This window comes from Protopterus annectens, chromosome 6.part0 (genome assembly GCF_019279795.1).
Source record: "Protopterus annectens isolate FY-2018-M chromosome 6.part0, PAN1.0, whole genome shotgun sequence".
In the NCBI taxonomy this organism is placed as follows: Eukaryota; Metazoa; Chordata; order Ceratodontiformes; family Protopteridae; genus Protopterus; species Protopterus annectens.
Genome location: NC_056737.1, coordinates 170,516,828 through 170,536,569, shown reverse-complemented (window position 1 = coordinate 170,536,569; position 19,742 = coordinate 170,516,828). Strand labels below are relative to the sequence as shown.

The window sequence follows — 19,742 nt, the reverse complement described above, 5'->3', positions numbered from 1 at the left end:
GGAATTATGAGGCTGCAGGGAGTAAGGTTGGCAAAGGTGGATGAGTTTAAATACTTGGGATCAACATTTCAGAGTAATGGTGAATAGTGGAAGAGAAGTGAAAAAGAGAGTGCAGGCAGGATGGAGTTGGAGTGGTGTGTGACAGACAGGTACCAGTAAGAGTGAAAGGGAAGGTATGTTATATGGGTTGGAGATAGTGGCACTGATTAAAAGAAAGGAGTCAGAGCTAGAGGTGGCAGAGTTAAAGATGTTAAGATTTGCATTGGGTGTGATGAGGATGGACAGGATTAGAAATGAGTATATTAGAGGGTCAGTTCAGGTTGGACAGTTTGGAGACAAATCCAGGGAGGCAAGATTGCTTTGGTTTGAACATGTGCTGAGGAGGGGTGCTGGGTATATTGGGAGAAGGATGCTAAGAATGGAACTGCCAGGTAAGAGGAAAAAAGGAAGGCCTAAGATAAGGTTTATGGATGTGGTAAGACAGGACATGCAGGTGGTTGGTGTGACAGAGCAAGATGCAGAGGACAGGAAGAAATGGAAACATGATCTGCTGTGGTGACCCCTAACGGGAGCAGCTGAAAGAAAAAGAAGAAGATGTTTTAAACATGATTCGCCTTTTTTTGGGGACATACACCTTGTAGTTTTATATCTGTTTTATACTACTTGAAAAATCATCATGAGAACATGAAAGTGTTTGCTGGATCATGAAATAAAATTTCTTTATCAGCATGATTCCAGTTGCATTTTGTTTGAACATAGTGATTTGCTTGCATAACTGGATTGATCTGATATGCTATTTTTTTTATTTTTTGTGTTAATTTTATCCTATGAATAGTCACAGAAAGTCTAAAGTTGAATAGGAGTTCCATTATAGTTTTAGCTGTTTCTACTGAATTTTCCCTAGAACTACATAACTGTGATTTTTATCGTCATTATGATATTCTGCATCTTTTGCTGTCATGCTGTATTAAATGGAATAGGGTTGGTATGGGAGGTATTTTAGTCACAATCTGTGAGATGGTACACATGACCACGAAAAGGAAAAAAAGCAGGAAGTAAAGCATGGAAACTGAATGACTATACAGTAAAAAGTGAAGAACTTGAGTCTTAAATCAGTATTGGGAAGTGGATGCAAGGAAAGAAGCAACATGGCTTTGCACATACTCCACACATTACATATTCCAGACCGTGTTCTTAATCTAAACAGATTCAGAAAGGAAACTGTCCTAAATAACTTTTAAAAAAGTGTTTAATTCATTGCTCCTTGTTGCACATCAGCACAGTTTTCTAAAGGAACTAAATATGGCAGCAGGAAAACACTTACAGACTTTATAACCATCATTTAATTGTTAATTTTCATTATTTATTAACCAAGTAGTCATATTTTACATACAGTGTGCAGAAGTAAACATATTATATATGAATAGTATTAAAGCAGCCAATCAACAATAATGCTTTGAGGAGGAATATGGAATATAAAGAGAAACCTCACTCTTTTCATAGGTCTCCATTGCAGTCTGGATTCTGAAGCTGTGAGACACAAACCTTAAACACTGAGCTAATATGTGACACATGAGATGAAGAGTTACACCTATGAATTCTGGAAGGGTAGCTCTGCCTGTACTTTAGGTGTAAGCATCACATAGACAAGAACTTACAAATCTGATAGTTTCATCAGAGAAGGAAAATGAGTAAAGCATGACTGAAGGAACTATTTACCAAATATCTAGAAAGAACTACTGACCAAATATCTTGAACTAGAGAAGAATGTAACTCCATGCATCATATATTCATGTTATTGTACCTCAAACTCCTCCACCACCTCTCAAGACAGGTACCTAGATAAGCAGGAAGAAGAGAGAGCACTTGTGGGTGGACAAACGAGAGTGCAGAGAGCAAAGGACACTTCAGTACCTAAACAGCCAGGTGTCAATTACACCTGCACAAACTGCAGCAGAGTCTGCCACTCAAAAATTGGACTTTACAGTCACAGCAGGCACTGCTTTTCAACCATCGACTGATATCATGACACAAACTTTATTGTTTCTCGAAACAGCCCCATGTTTATAAATGACAGCAGGATAGCTATATACACCATGCAGCCTTCCTAATACATGTCTCTCAAGTGTCACACTGTCATGGCTAGTGATCACTGTTGCCAATAACCTTGCACACAGATATAAATGCAGTATAAGTATGCCATTAACACACTCACACATCAGTGCAGGGTATACCTTGGTTAGTCATATAGGTAATCATGACATGTACGATTCCCTTCTACTCATGTACCTAGAGTTGTCACAGCTTGCCCCATAGCATTCCAGGTTGACAGATTAACAGGTATTGACATGTTACAGTAGCTACAGGCCTCAGGAAGATGTAAAGTGAGGGCAGACCTGTAGAGTATTGAGTAGTACTGTTGTGGATAATATAGCCTATGCAGTTGGTAATGGACTATTTTTCTCTCCACCACCCCTTATCTGTATCAGTAATAATTGTTCATATACTACGGGTATGTTGTTCTCAAAATTTAATTTTGGGACTTGTGTTCTATTATTGTTCATATATGTAAATGGTTGCATACTAACATACCTTGTTCAAATTCCATTGTTAGTGGCCTGTTGCCATAACTGTTTCTGGCATGCTCTTATAAAAATGAATATTATTCCATTTATGCATGTGTTCTGTTTGCCAAGCAATTTTTCCAGTTCTATTGTTCTAGGTTAATTGGAACACCCATGCATGCTGCTATAACTAATGTTGAAATGTTTTGTTCATGACTAACCAATACACTTTGAAAAACCTCAACACCATAGCACATTTGGGTATGCAGGTCCCAGTGGATCCTCCAGTCCTGCCTCATCTGGCAGCAGCACTGGGTCCCAGCATATCTGGGACCCAACCTTGAACTGCCTCCTCCACTGATCCTGCACCATCCTTGGGTGGAACCATGTCAGGAGATGGGGTCTGCCCCCCCGGGCATGGGTGCAGAGAAGACCCTGTCACCCAACAACAGTTCAGTGGTATGGTGTGCAGGATCATCCAGCATGATTTGGATGACCACCTGCGCCAGATCGATGGCAGACTGTTGCATCTTGAGGGGCAGGCTGGTCCCATTCCAGCCCCTAGCACAGCCACCTTCGGGGCCTTGAAGGGCAGTGGTGACTGCCCATGGGTGGAAACCTCAGTCCCACTGTTTCCATCTGGGGGACACATGGCCCTCTGATTCCCAACCACCCTCCCCATCCAAGGTGTTTACCCCCTCATGTGTCATACACTGCCCCTGTCTGCTGTCTTGTCTGTCTTGTCTGTTTGGAAAAGCAACCTCTCCTACCCAACTTACCTGCCCAAACATACCTACAACCCTTCCCCAACATCCCACTCTCACCTTAAAAAAGGGGGCATCTGTCCCCCCCAAAAAATCACATCCCATACATAGCTCTCCATTTTGCCTCCATGTACATTGACATTAATCAATTTACCCTTGAATTACTCAACAAATGTATGTTGCCCACACCCCTCCCTGTGGGGTATGAGGCTCTAAATTCCAAATTGTCTACATCATGCACAACTGTTCCTGCACAAGAAATGGAGAGCTGTGGTCCTTTCCTATACCTATCCCACACATCCCTAGTTGCCTTTCAAAATGTTTTTCCCCCTGCTTGCCCACATTTCACCACTTTCCTATCACCTCTTTTTTCTTTTCTTTTTTTGAAAATAGCATGGATGTAAAAAGGGATAAGCACTGCTAAGTGAACCTAAGCATCATTTGGCATCACTTAGCATTATACAAAACCACTTAAAACTGCTTTAATTACTCTATCTCATTCAGCCACTGTTCTGCCCATCAACCAAATAACCGGCCCTCCCAAGTCTCAAACGCAGGACCCTGTATACTAGAGTCATCACCACAACACCAAATCAGCTGTGAGAACAGTTAATGCTTTTGTAAATATATCATGCATTACAGCCATTTAACATTAGGGAAAACAGATATCATTACCAAATCTTGAATACAATGACCCTGTGCCCTAGAGTCAGAGCAACACACCACTAAGCCAAATCAGCTATGAGAATTAGTAGTGCTTTTGTAAATATATCATACATTACAGTTATTTAACATTAGGGGAAAAAATGCCACCGTCAAGACTTGAACCCAGAACCCTGTGCATTAGAGTCAGAGCACTGCACCACTAAGCCAAATCAGCTGTGAGAATTGTTAATGCTTTTGTGAATATATCATGCATTACAGATATGTAACATTAGTGAAAAATAACAAAGTTGCCAGATCTTGAACCCAGGACCTTTTGAACCAGAATCAGAGCAACACACCACTACACCACATAAGCCCTGGGGAAGTGTTGATGCATTTGTTAATACATCATGCACAAGGATATACCTTTAGGGGAAAAGGATATCAGTGACAAACTTTGAACTCATAACCATTGGATCTGCAGTTAGAGCAACATACCAGTAAGCCAACATTACAGCCAATGTTTTTGCAAATGTATCCTGATTGCCATTCACACACTACTCCTATATATACTGAACCAAATCACAATGTACTTGGGCCTCTGATGCAGACTCAGAACCAGTACACAGATGAATGAATGTTACTGGATGTACAGGAGGCCTACGCTATCAGGTAGAGCTGAACTGCACAGACAGTTGCTGAATATCCACAGTTGTTCCCTCTATTTATTGCAGTGTCATCATAAAACCTACTCTGTGTGCTCACATACTGGCAAGGCACTGCAGATTGGGGTTATAAAAACATGATGCTCAGTGTCACACGTCATACCCACCAGAACACACATGTCCATGCTAATCCTGTGTTACACTCTGCATGCATGCACATATGTCTTACAAATACACCTGTCATAATAATGACTTGGTAGCTCCATCTGTTACAGTTCTAGCATCTTCACATCTAGACACCTACAGTCCTAGCCCACAGCCCAGTGTGTGGCATGACAACTACATGCATGTCAATACAACATAGGAATAATGGAGCCCTGCAATATCCAACAAAACTGATTGCTCCTACCGCAATCAGTGCCACCCACAGTAGCACGTTAAAGGCCTGCAGGGTGGGACACATTTCACAATTATGAATATGTGTACTAAATGTTGTGTAGCTCTCTCTGGATGGCTGTATTATGTAACATATGCACCACAGGCACATGCTTCACCTGGAGTGTTGTGGGTACCCTCAATCAGGCCATGCTGTGACATAACAGCTGACAATGCACCCAAACTGACAGTAACAGCCTGCTCTCCCTGAATGTCTTCACAATCCCTAGTCTGACTCCTGGCCAGAAAGCAGAAGCTGTGGCCTGCTACACATGCAGCAGTATGTCCAGCTACCTGCTACAGACATAACATTGCTCCTAAACACCTAGAGCAGGGCATCCACACAACAGCCAAACATGAAGGGTTGGGGGGTGTTGAGGTTGTAAGGGGCATGTCTCAGTCTGCCCCTACAAACATACACAGTTGACAGACCAGCATCAACTGTAGCAGCATGCGCAGTCATATAGACAAGGATGTATGACACTCACATCTGCCTGTCTCCTTACTCACCCCAACATACATTTATACAGTACACTGCTACAGAATCTGAAAGTCTGTGAACAATGGCCAGACATACATACCTCTCAACTCTACAGATTGCCACAGAATGTCCAGAGTTTGGGCTCATATTTTTGGCCTATTCCCCATAACATTTGTGGTTTGCTGGCAAATCAATGGAATGATATAAGGAATGAAGTCACTAAATAATGATATGCATTTGGATTTCAAACTTCAAATCCTTCAGAAAATGTATGACAAAACAAACCCTGTGACTCTAGAAAACTTCTAAGTTTATAAGAGCAATATTTAAAATCTGTCCCTATTTTTGGGCCTTTGCCCCCCCCCCCCTCCCCATTTTGTTGGGCTTTTTCCAGATTTCTTGTGCTAAGAGGTTGAGAGGTATACAGACATAGCCTGCAAAACTGCGGAGATAATACATCAATCCAAACAGTGGACAGTATTTCCACCTACCCTCTGTGATGCTGTAGCTCCCACACCTCGATAATGTCCTCCTCACAGGCCAGGTAAAGGGGCAAGGCTCACATGAAGGCCTTAATTATAACACTGTGTTGCCATGCCATTGGCTAATGGAAAGGCAACACAGCTGCTCTGGATGCAGTTAGCAAGTGGGATACACAGATTGCTGTACAGGCCATCACCTGTTCATGAGCATTACCTACAAAAGGCAAGCTGCTACATATGCTAAACAGGTCTGTCACTTTCTTCAGGAAGACAGACTGTGATTCTTTACAACACCACCTATGGATTTCTTCTGACAAAGGAGTACAGCACTATACCAGTTATGCCATACAGTTAAGCATGTAATGGAAAGCAGATTGGGGGATGCAGTCATGGGAAGTAGGAATTTAAACAGTAAGTCTCAACAACACTTCCTGGACTGACATGTTGCTGTTAGTCTGCTGTCCAGCATCTACAGCCATCCCTGATGGCTCTGTCTGCAGTGACATAGATCACAACTCTGGACCCTCAGTCACCACAGCAATGGTCAGCTCAAATATGACTACTACTGGATTGTCTGTTGTACAATACTGACTGTGACAGTGCAAGCCCAACTAACTGGGATGTTGTAAATAATCATATGTCAGTTGTGAATATTAATATGGTACATATGCTTGTCTTACAAATGTAAGAGACCTATATATATGTTATGTGGATATTAAACAACTGGTGCAGAAGTGTGTGTTGAACTGTATGTTATGTACTAAGCTCATACCTCTCAACTGTCCAGAGTTTTGCAGACTGACCACGTTAGTAATTTTCTCATACATTTGTGTTTTATCTAGCAAATCATTAAAGACTGAAGTCATAATAGCACACATTTGAATATCAGATGTCATAGCCTTCAGAAAATTAATGCAAATGCAAAATCTGGTATTTTATCAAGTAAGTGTGTAAGAGCAATATTTATAGTGTCACTATTTTGTGGCCTTTGCCCCCCCCCCCTTTATTTTGCCTTTGTCCAGATGTCTTTCTCTAAGAGGTTGATAGGTATGACTGAGCTTCAAGAGTAAAACCACAGTGTACCGTACTGCCAAAGAACAGAAATGTATATAAGTATTACCTGTGCAAATGTATGTATTAATAGTAGAAGCTGGAAGCCTTGAACATACAGACGTACATTGCAAATCTTCAAGTAAATAAGCTGAACTTGTTTTACGAATGTGTTATTTCAGTTTCAGTACAGCAAGCAGACATAAATGTCTACAGTTAGAGGTTTTTGTATTGTCTTGAAACATAAATAATTGCTAGGTTGAAAATGTAGAAGTGTTTAATTGTGTTATGACTTCCATGTCTACACAAACATCAGATTTGTACTTCTGATGCAGAGAAGTTCAAATGTATGTTAGTTGCTGTTAGCTTGGGAACTGAAGGCAGGTGACAAATACTGATGTAATCTGAGCTAACACAACATTATTGTTGATTAGTACTTTCAGACCTGTCTGAGAGAAAGACCTTTGCATGTTGTATGCTCTTTGTACCTGACAACATCCACACATCTGCATTTGCCTTGCTAATAGTAAGGGACTAGGGAAATGTAAATGTGTTTACATATAGATGGGAATGTAGTATATCTGTGTAATGTTTGTGTGGTATGCATTGCTCTGAGTATCACTCATCTCTGCATTTAAATTTAATTTGAAGCTCTTTATTTAAGGTTTGATCACTTCTAATTTATATCTTATTCTAGTATTGCATGTGTTTTAGTATAACTTTTCTGGTCTGATGGAGTTTTAAGAGTTCTTGGCTAGGGTCAGTTAAAAAAGTTACCAAATAATTTCTTTGCAAACTGTGAATAGCATCTGTTAGTGGGAGGAGCTGATAGACAACATTGCTCTTTTATTTAATCTCTGTAGTTAGCTGAAGTGTTTGTGTGGTCTGCATTGCTCTGAGTGCACTCATCTCTGAATTTAATGTTGATTTGAAGGTCTTTATTTAATGTTTGATCACTTCTATTTTGTATCTTATTCTAGTATTACATTTGTTTTGTTTTAAGTTTTCTGTTCTGTTGGAGTTTTAAGAGTGCCCCCTCACACCCCAGCCCTTTTTGTGTTCTTAAATTTGGTGGCCTTTGAGTTGCCTGCCCCTACTATAAATCTTATTTTAGACACTCCTCCCAATCCCATCTCATCAGCTTATTCTACTGAGTAGACAGAGATTATTTGGGAAGACCCCCCCCTTTGTTTCTCAACCTTAAATGATCACGTTTCATCCATTCCCACTCAACCTAAAAACAAAAACAATATTATATTTGTGTATCTTCCTACATTATTACTTTATTTTGCTCTTGCTGCCTGTTCTTAAAAGTACTCAATTGCAATTATTCTGCAGCATTTATTATTGCTTGTTAGTAGCTTTATTAAATTGTAACTGTTATTCTAAGCCTTTTGGTTTAAGCACTTGAGCTTCAGGCCAGTTGTTTTACATTAAGAAGGTTTGTGGTCTGCACTCTTGAGGCAGGAGAGGTAGCTTACTTCCTTCTAAGTTAGGAGTTGCTGGTTGAAGGCTTACTGCATGTTATTCTAAAAGTGTCTTAGTTGTGGTTTAAGCACTTGGGATTCAGGCCAGTTATTTTTCATTAGAAAGGTTTGTGGTCTGCACTCTTGTGGAAGGAGAGGGTAGATTATGCCCTTCTGAGCTGGGAATTGCTGGTTAAAGGCTTATTGTGCCTGCTTATTTGAACTGTTTCTTTCTAAAATTGGTGTACTTTGTTTGCTGTAGCATAGACTAGATTCTGAGCTGCTGAACCTAGCTTTGTCTGTATAACTTGAGCACTAATCCAGACCATCTTTTTGGAGAAGGTTCCCCTGGACCCTAGTGGCAGGAGTGTGCAGTTAGAACTTGTGCGACTGAAGACTGTTGGAACAGGGCTTAGTTTTGAGCCTTTTTTTGGTTAATTGGTTAATTTATTTAAATAAGTTTGTTATTGCTATATTTAAGTGTGTATATGTTTTCCTGCGTTAAATTGACCTAAACAGAGTTTAAATATCTTTAGCATAGTCTGGTTACAGGTTTTGCTGTATTCAGATCTGTTTGCGTGATTCCTGTGTTTCCTGTGATGCCATCTTGTGTTGGCCAGGGGCTGCCTGCACTTACTGGGAGTAAGTGAATTGGTTGGAACTGGTCTGGCATAGGGTGTTTAGCTAAGAAGGGTTGACTGGTCAGTTCCAGTGTTTCTATGTTACCTTCATTTTTGTGGTATTTAAACCCAGCATTTGCATGAGTTTGTGCTTGTTTGCCACTGTGCTGTTTTAACCCTTTGCGAGGTATCTCAGCTGCATTTTTCCCTTACCAGCACTCCTGTGTGAGTGAGGCCCTCACCTGCAGCTACTGTTTATTTTTTTGTGTCTTTTGGCTTTTCCCGGTTAGGGTTGCCACAGCGGAACTCTGGTCTGCTAATGATTGGCAGTAGATTTTTATGTGCTGGCTTGCCAGGCCTAATGCACAACCATCAACGAAGGAATGCCCATTCACGCATGTCACCACACAGAAGACGCTCTAACTGAGAATCGAACGAGCAACGTCTAACTGTGAGGCAACAACGCTACCACAGCACCACCACCGCAGTCTCACCTGCAGCTACTGTATTGATTTTAATCAGCCATGCTCGCACCTATAGGTATTCTTCTCAGATAGTACCCACTGTACTATCCCTGACCTCTCTTCCACCAATTCAGATAACCATGGACGAACAATTTCCTGTGATTTTTCTTCCTGTCTGGTTGATATGGGCATCCTGAGACAGTGTAGCAACTGGCTTATGCACACAGGCAACACTCTACTATTACCACCTAGGAACACAGTATGTGAGAGATACAATCACATTAAGAGCCTAGAATCCTTGCTGTCTCAGTCATAAGCCAGTACATAATTGACAGACCATGATGCTTTGTCAGAGATGGCCTTCATCTGTCTCCCCTTGGCTTTAGGCTTCTGTCAAAGTCTCTTGCTCCCCCATAGTGCATTTTGTAGGTAAAGTCATGAGCAAAAAACTACCAACATGACAAATTCTTATAAATGAAATTTAAAGGTCATGCTTCTAAATACTAGGAGTTTTAGCATAGAACTGCAGTCATTGCAGATATTCCTTGCCCTGGAGGATGCTGACATTTGTGCAGTTACTGAAATCTGGTTCAAAGCTGTGGAGATCACCCCAACCATACCAGATTACTCATCCTATCATACTTTCAGACCCCAAAAGTAGGCCTACAAATCCAAAGGAGGTGGAGTTGCAATATTTATCATAGACATACACACATCTAGACTGGTCAAATGGTATGACACACAGGAGACACTCCAAGTGCAGTTAACTGTTGACAAAACACCTATTCAAATCATAGCTAGCTACAACCCCCCCAACCATGACTCAGGATACCCACTCCACCTATCTGGACTTACTTAAATTCATCAATATTCAACCCACTAACTGATCCTGGGTGACTTTAACTACCCAACCATGGAGTGCAAGACCTATTGTAGGCCAAACATGAACACCCAGAGATTCCTCAACTTTGTCAATGCCAATGCATTGCATCAGCTGACTAAAACCCCTAAGATAGGTGTAAATATCTTGTACCTGGACCTAACCAACATGAGTAGCCACTGTAGTACTCCTACAGTGTCATCCTCCTTGGTAAGATAGACCATAAAGCGATCACTTTTGAAGTCACCATCTCCCCTGACCCCCCCCCCTTGTCAGAGTTAAATGAAAAACTTTTCCTAAGCTGACTACAATCTCCTCAGAGCAGGTATAAGCAGACTCACAGCCAATGTCCCTTCAGTTGGAACTAGCACTAATGTCTAAACCTTCACCAAAAAACTATACAAGCACCTACATAGCTGTATAGACTCAGCAATACCTGACATGACCACATCATCTTCCTCAAGAAAGAGTAACCCTGTCTGGTGGACAGCAGCAATAAATAAACTCTATAATAGAAGGAAAAATTGCTTTCCATGGTCAAGAAGGAGTAGGTGCCAAGTTGGAAGCAATCTCTCCTTTGTCTGAAAAAGAAAATAAGGTCACTGGTGAAATCCTCTAAGGCTAAAATTGGCCACATGCACCAAGAACAATCACAAGGCCTTCTTCACATATGTCCACAATCTCAAAGGCAGCACCCAAATCTGCTCTGAAGTGGTGGTCAATAACACCACATACACAAACACTGTAAATATAGCCAACCTCTTGGCAGACAGGTTCAGTGAAAATGTCTCCCCCTGTCCCCCCATCAGTAAACCCAGACATCACTAGCACCTGCACCCCTCACCTCATCACCATGGAGCAGGTCCTTAATGCTCTCTCAAAGGCAAAAAATAAAGTCTCCATGGGACCTGATAACACCCCTGGCTGTATCCAACATGAACTCAGGCATGAGCTCTCAACTCCATTAGACACTCTATTCAACCAAAGCCTGAGCACCGGCTTCATCCCAGCTGAATGGAGGACAGCCACTGTCATCCCACTACATAAAGGTGGAGCATCCATTGACCCATCAGCCTAACTAGCCCGATCTGCAAGGCCATGGAACGCATTATCATGGACCTTATAAACAAGGATGTTATAAACAAGGATGTTGGCAACCTCCAAATGCTTGACCCCACACAGTTCGTTTTTGTCAAAGGGAGATCAAGCCTGTTAAACTTGGCTGACTTCTTCAAATCAGTCACCAAACCCATGGATGAGAGGAAGACAGTGCACATGGCCTACCTTGACCTAGCCAAAACCTTTGACACTATTCTCCACTCGGGCATAATACATAAACTCTCCCAGCTGGGCATCAACCCATATGTTACCAGATGGGTAGCTAACTGGCTCACTGATAGAACCCACTCAGTCAAAGTAGGGGAAGTCACATCTAGTAGTAGACCCATAATGAGCAGTGTACCCCAAGGATCAGTTTTGGGGCCTCTACTGTTTGGGATATACTTTTCTGAGGTGCAAGCCAAAACCAGTGGTCTGTGGCTGACCATCTTTGCAGATGACTGCAAGCTGGGTGCTGTCTTAAATTCGCACAGTGATGTGAACATCCTTTAAGAAGGCCTTACCCAAACTAATGACTGGTGCCAGAAGCATGGCCTCTGACTGAATGCCAAGAAATGCATCATTATCGCCTTTGCAGAAAATGTCATCCCCACTAATTATGACATTAATAACAATGTACTAAGCATGCAATCAGTCATGAGGCATTTGGGCAACTAGATTGATAGCAACCTGAATTTTGACCACCATATTGCCTCCATTGTACGGGGGGCTTTCTACATGGCCCACCTCATAAATAAGGATATTTCATCCAGGACCAAGGAGGTCATAACATCCCTGTAATCCTCCCTTATCAGATCCATTATTGTGTACAATGCCCCCTCCTGCCTGTACCTTGCCAAGCACATGCAGCAGCTGGAGAGACCGCAGAAGTTTCTGACCAGGAGAATACATGGTCTCAAACACCTATCCTATACAGATAGGGTAAAATCTCTGTCCATCTACTCAGTCTCATACAGACTGTTATAGGTGACCTGTGTCTGGCATACAAGGCCATTTCTGACCCAGCCTTGATAGAGTTGCTGCATATCTGTAAGACAAACTCCACTCGCACAACCCACATGCAAGGCCTTAACCTGGTCTGTGACATGAATAGAACTTGTTAGAGGGATAGCTTTGTGTCCCAAAGACTCCACCATCTGTGGAATAGACTCCCTCTCCATGTCAAGCAGAGTACCTCTCTAGCCCTCTTTAAGAGGAACCAGGACGACTGGATGGGAAGCAGAAAATACACCACTGGGATCCCACCTGTGTCCCTGATGGACAGGGGAAACAGGTGCTGACTTTGAAGGAACATGGGCAAAATTCTTGGCTAGGCTTATAAGGGCCTCTGGCCCAGTAGCCTAGTATCATCCTATGAACCTATTACTTTAGATATTTGCTTTATTTATTTCAGACTGTCCTGCAATGCTGTCTTAAATTATTCCCGGAGAGTCTGAACTCTGTAGTTACTGTATTGATTATTGTCTTGTTCCTTTATTAGTTATTATTAAGTATAGTTAAACCTTGTAATTGTGTCTGGTCTGTATAAAACAAAGTAAGCTCTTGGAGTACTTGCATATATATTTAGTGTCACTATACAGCCAACTCCAACAGCCTTGGTCTTGGTCACACTTAACATTTGGCTAATAGGCACATCACACAGTAGGATTCATTACCCTTTGGTAAGGGCCTTACAGTAGCTGATAAAGAGATGGACAGTGGCAGTCAGAACTGCCTTTAAGTCAGGGCAGAAAGGGCCAAAGCTAGTAAACCTGTGCCAGCCTTTCCCAGGAGTGTGTGTGTGTGTGTGTGTGTGTGTGTGTGTGTGTGTGTGTGTGTGTGTGTGTGTGTGTGTGTGTGTGTGTGTGTGTGTGTGATTCATAAATCAAATCTCAAAGTATGTGTGTCAGCTACTTGGCCAGGGACATGAAGCACTGGTCGGACAGAAAGGGTGATGGATGTTTTTGTTTGACTGCTCTGCTGAGATGTTAACCATATAGCTGTGCCAGTGGGGAGTCTTATTGGGATCTGGAGAGACAGGGAGAAACCAGACCCAGACTGACTCTGATCTCTGTGTGCTCTGAAGGATAATCTTACTTTACTGTGTGTGTACTTGTCATCCTCCCACGGCGTACATCCCTCACTGGTGGTAGTGGTGAGGATTCAGGCTCCTTGATTACTGGGTCAGTGCAGGGATGTCACACAGTACATACTAGCAGATATAGCCAGCATATCACATCTTGTACCATCATTGAGCCCCTCTCAGTCTGCCAATGTCATACAGGATTATTTCACAGATTGCCAAGGTCTCCATGACCATTCCTGACATACTCTGGCTAGGTCAGTGTGTACTCCACACCTGTATCTAATTGCCTGATACCTATGGCTAGCATGCTTAATGAGCCCCTGCAGCAGGACAGCAGGTTACACGTACTAGTAGTGTGGGCATGCTGGCTCTGGCTCAGCAGCAGTGCATGCATACTAACCATACAATGTAAGGGAATGGATACAGTGCCAGATATTCATGTACCATTACTGTGTCCCCAGGGCTTTGTCATGTCACAGATACATTTACCATAATATGTGGACAACTATCACGTATTGTCCAACTGGTGTCCAGAAATACATATTTGTCTGGTAGGGGGTCTACATCTATCAGGCACATGTATACATTCCGCAAACATCTGGGTACTGCATATGTCAGACACCTATGAGGAGGTCACCCTACCACACATATGCACTGCTCTCTGTTATTGTGCAGCTCAGATGTTCCAGGAATGTCCACATGCACCTGTAGTAGCACTCACCTATTTGTGGGATGTAGGCTGCATGACATGGTGCTGAAATGCTGCCCATAGGGGACACCCAGCAGTTAATGGCAGTCATGCGTATGGACACATAACTACACAGTTTGTCACAGCGATCAGGCCATTTCTGGTATTCCTGGTACCATATATGGTTACTAGGCTATGGGCCTTGAGCAGCCATATGCCTAGGCCACATGTTAGCCCATGTGTATGCAAGGCAATAGCTGATGTCCCCATCCAACAGAGACAAAGGTGGTATCCCAAGGGTAAATGTGCTGTTAACCATCCAGTTGACCAGGTTGTGCCTGCAAAGGTGTAGGTAGCTACCCTTCCTGATGTGGACAGGGTGTTCATTCCACCACAGGGTGATTGTGTGGGAAACGCATCTGAGCTGCCAACAAGGTCAGTTCAGGTCACTAACCATATGGAAATTGTGTATGTTTGTGTGTGTGTGCGTGTGTGCGTGTGTGTGTGTGTGTGTGTGTGTGTGTGTGTGTGTGTGTGTGTGTGTGTGTGTGTGTGTATGTGTGTGTGTGTTAACCGAGTGGAGCATGACTTGCACTCATGCAGCAGTCCCAGCAATGTGGAGTCCATGACTGCCTGGCATGCCAGAGTGAGGTCACTCCAGAGAATGTATGAAACCGGGTAGAAGGATAGCCTTATAGCCTATAGTTGTATGGTAGATGTTTGATGGCCTGGTATTCCCTAGTGGGGAATCTCTGTGATGTCACCAGCTGCTGCATGTGCTATGTGATTTGAATGATGAACAGAGAATTATGCACATTAATGGTCCTCATTGGGGGGAAAATGAAACATCAGGATCAGGGGGCCAATGCATGCTGTAATGCCAGTATGTTGCCAATATACACACACACACACACACACACACACACACACACACACACACACACACACACACACACACACACACACACATACTGTGCTGATAGATGGCAGGGTTATGATGTAGGTGTTAGCCGTGGATAGTGCTGGCAAAAGTGGATGTGTAGGGTCTGTACATAATGGTGGCCAATGTATGTGGTCCTGTGATGTGTTCCCCTGTTCATGTCTTTCAGTTGCGATGTATTAAAGACAGAACTCGGTGTTCTCAGAAGCAGAGACTGCTGCAATTATTGATGCCCTCAGAATCCATCACTGGGTACTGTTGGGAAGGAACTGCCAAACCCTGCAACAACTGGTAGCAACAGTCAACAATGTGGGCCTTCGGGACAAGAGCTATGAACAGGTCCGACACTGTGCCACAGTCCTCATCCACAATGCACGTCAAGGGGCTGCAGCTGTGGCCAGAGACCATGCTGGCACAGATGGAGGACCTGCTACTCAAGCACCACTCTCAGCCACTGAGGAGTTCCTCACAAACCTTGGTTCTGCCACCGCCTACCAGGAAGCCATCACTACATTTTTCGTGGAGGTGGATGGCACAGATTCCACAGCCGAGGAGCATCCAGATAAGGCCCCAGTGGGCATCACGTTAATACTGTAACATTCATAGTGGCAGTCTTTGCATACCTGTATGCATATGTCAGGTCAATCTGAAATTGTAGGTGGGAATTTGTAATGCACACATGTGCACACACATTGTGAATGTCAGTGATTTGGATAGTATCACAGCTCATAGTATAAATGTTCATAAATGCACATATTATCCTGTACCAATGCCACATGTGTGTGTGCTGACAATAACTCTTCCCCACAACCCCATATGTACCACTGGTGTGGCTATGGAATATCAACCTGAAGCTGGTGAGTGTAGAACTGTCATGTTGTGACTCACCTATACCGTAGGCATGTTAAGGGCAGCCAGTTTTTCATGCACACAACTGTTAAGCTTAGCCATATTGCAATATGTGCATGTTCACTTGTGGGGGGGTTCACTGCAGTGCATCACATTGTTCATCACAGGAGCCTATTTGCAGGACCTGTAAAATACTGGCATGTACTTTTGTGTAGGTGTAGCCACTGTGCTATGCAGGGGTACATTAGTAGTGTGTACACAAGTAGTGTGTACATGGGTGCACTGTGTGTTAGGTGAAGGTCCATCACATACCCCCACTTCTCATGTATCTCACAAGTGTATAGCTTTAGCAGCATTAACTGGATGTAGTTGGACTGCATGTTGTTGAGAGCCTGTCCAGAGTGTTTCTGTTGTGGTCTGATTGTGTGTTGTGCATGGCATCAGTCAGACGTTGTGGTCTGTATAATGCCTTTGTGGCACCCCGCCTGTATGTGTGTGTGTGTGTGTGTGTGTGTGTGTGTGTGTGTGTGTGTGTGTGTGTGCGCGTGTGCATCAGCAAACATTATAGTCCAGGAAGTAATTTACCTGTTGTCTTATCCTTACAGGTGAACATAGGGGTCGGGGCCTTTCCCCTTCACAACCTGATGTCAGTGTCTAATCGGACTCTGAGGATGATTGTGGCTATAGTGAGGTACAGGTGGGATTGTTGGGGGCTGAATCTGTACCATTGGTTGACATCCCACTTCCACCCCCAATGTCCCTGCACATGGTCAGTATGCCCACACATACCCAGTCCCCAGCAGCCATAGATATTGGACAGTCAGAGGGTGATGGCATTGAACAGAGTAGTGTGGTGACTATGGCATCTGTGACTGTAGACACTAGCCATAGCCAGAGAGCTGGCGAGGTCCCACACAGGCAGATTGATAGGGGAGCTCAAAGGAGGACTGCTGCCCATCCAGCCCCTGTCAGAGGTGTCACAGCATGTGTCAGCCAACGCGTGCTTCAGTCCATCATGATGGCACAGGCACATTGTGAATGGTATGTCAGATGGACAATCAGGGTAATGGATGCAACACTTCCTGGCATGCGTGACACCCACCATGGCATTGAGGATGCCTTAAGTAATTTCGCTGAGGTTGTGGATAGACGGTGGGGTGAGACATTGTCAGTCCTTAACTGTGAAATGTCTGTGCTTGAACATGTGATGGGAGTAGGGCATTGGACAGGTCAGCAACAACATCAGCTGAGAACCCATGTGGCCATGCACATTCACACTCCCAAAAGGGCAGTACCACCAGCACTACCAAAGGGAGGGTGCTATCCACACCACAACATAGCAAGCCATGGGCACATAGTCCTGGCCAGTCTCATGAGGGACATGGACCCAGCAGATAACAGTCACCATTAGGAAGTAGTACCACATCTGGCCTTGGGCAGGGTGATGCCAGTGAAACTCCTGGCAGGACCAGTTTCTGTGTCTGTGGCTGGAGACAATGAACTGTACATCTTGCCATGTACAGTCCACGGCTGTCCAACATACTCTCATGTAGGGCTATCACATGGCTTGACTGTGTGCATACACACACTCACACATCACTATCACAAGCAGACACACACAGCTCCTCTCCATGGTGCAGCTGAATACCACCCCCCAGACACACACACATGATGTCAACTTTATGGCCCAGCCTAGGCCTTTGGCAACCCCACACCACACCATGTGCATGTGATGATACATGTGCCACCTTCCTATTATCCATACCATCGATGCAGGGATATACTAATATGTGTTTGATGCACAGAGTGACTATAGTACAGGTAATGCCAGTGTGTATTGCACTACTGTTATGCCGTGTAAGGTGCAGTCTGCTAGAAATTGTGTATGTACCTTTGTGCCATGATGCTATGTACCTTTGTACCATGATGCTTTATTGCTGTTAGTACTGCTGCTGACTGTTGTCTCACAGACCTTATTCTCTTTCTGTTCCAGGTGTCTGTGTTTGTACATCCTGGGGAGCTGCTGCCATTACTGAATTCGAGTATGGCGGGGGGGGGGACACACAAACCTTTTCATCACCAAGGTACATCTTTATATTTGCATGTTTACCTAGGTGCATATGCGTGCAACAGTGTGTGAGGGACAATGAGGGCAGACAGTGTAGCCTTCCATGCATACCCTTGACACAGCCAGCTAGCCTTCCTACATGTCACCTGGGTGTTCTGTAGGATCAAAGGTTCATGAGAAGGTTACTAGATTACTGCCACTGGGTCCCTCACAAGCCTACCCATTGCTTTATCCCCAACAGAATCATTGATCAGCACCTGTTACCTCTGGCATTACTGGACACAGGTTGAACCCCAGGGACAGATGCTGTTTTTCCCATTCACACAACCTTGATGCAGTTGGTGAGGGTATGCAGGGTAGTGTGCTTGACATGTTTGGAGAATGTAGTCCTGACACAGGGCAGCCTCTTGGAGCCAAACCTGACTCTCCAGCATGTGTGTTTTTGCTATGTCATATGTGATGCAGGCCTCTTGTGCTGGTAATGCACACAGAATTATACTCTCATATATGGGGCAGCTCTTGAAGGGCTTAGCACAACATTGCCATCTAGGCATGCCACAGACACCTGTGGACAACCTGACCAGTAACCAGTGGGGCATTACTTATTACAGGCTGTCTGCGTGGAACATGTGTTGAGGGCCATGGCTGACCTTAGTGGTTGTTAACATAGCCTTTACAGTTTCTGCAGATGTCTGCATAGGTGCAAAGCAGACCAGCCATGCTGCTAATGTATTGTTGTACTGACTGAGGACTATTCAGAGGTATTGGCCACCATTTTTCCAAATGCAGTCCCTTTACCTATGTGGTGAACCACATACAAGAATTTTCTGACCACTGCCCCTACTTGCTGCCCGAATGCAACATTGTTGGAATGCTGACTACCCAGATCTGTCATCGCAGTCTGTGTGTTTATGACATTGGTGCTGATGTGGAGAATACTGGGGCCATTCCCTTGCTGTATGGTATGCTGACACTGTTGTCTGCATTCAGCATAAGGCCAGGACCTTGGCACCATTCCATACCCACTGTATGGCCCATTGCAGTGTGTTAACAGCAGTTTGTGGCTCAATGACAGACTGCACAATGCTTGCAGTTGACACACTCTTAGGTAGTACCTACATATGTGGGTGATGTCAGTTAACATTCACGCATATATACATGTGGGTCATTGGGGGCAGCAGGTAATCACAGGGCCTTCACATGTCCACATATTGCACACACATAAGCGACACAGATTGTGGTTGCTACCTTATCAAATATGGACTGTGGGACATGTCTTGTACTAACATGACAGTTGGCAGGACATGCCATACCACAGCAAGTGCAACACACATGACTTCCTTTGGTATGCTACTATGACATCTTCTTTGTGTGATATTACCTTAGCTTATGCTATTTGTAATAACATTAAGGCACTTTAGATGTGCAATAACTGCTCTATGTAATTAGTAGATAACTTTATGAAATGTTTGTTGTCCTATACTCTCGGGATCCCTG

The 19,742-nt window shown here is 43.7% G+C and overlaps 1 protein-coding gene across 1 annotated transcript in view; it reads left to right on the top strand.

The window, feature by feature from the left end:
- Positions 1 to 15,925, top strand: part of LOC122803789 (extracellular calcium-sensing receptor-like) — a 244,216-nt gene extending 228,291 nt beyond the window's left edge. Inside the window, exon 7 of the mRNA XM_044073476.1 lies at positions 15,514 to 15,925. Within this exon, the coding sequence (XP_043929411.1) occupies positions 15,514 to 15,925 (412 nt within the window). The remainder of the gene's footprint in view (positions 1 to 15,513) is intronic.
- The last annotated feature ends 3,817 nt before the right edge of the window (positions 15,926 to 19,742 follow it).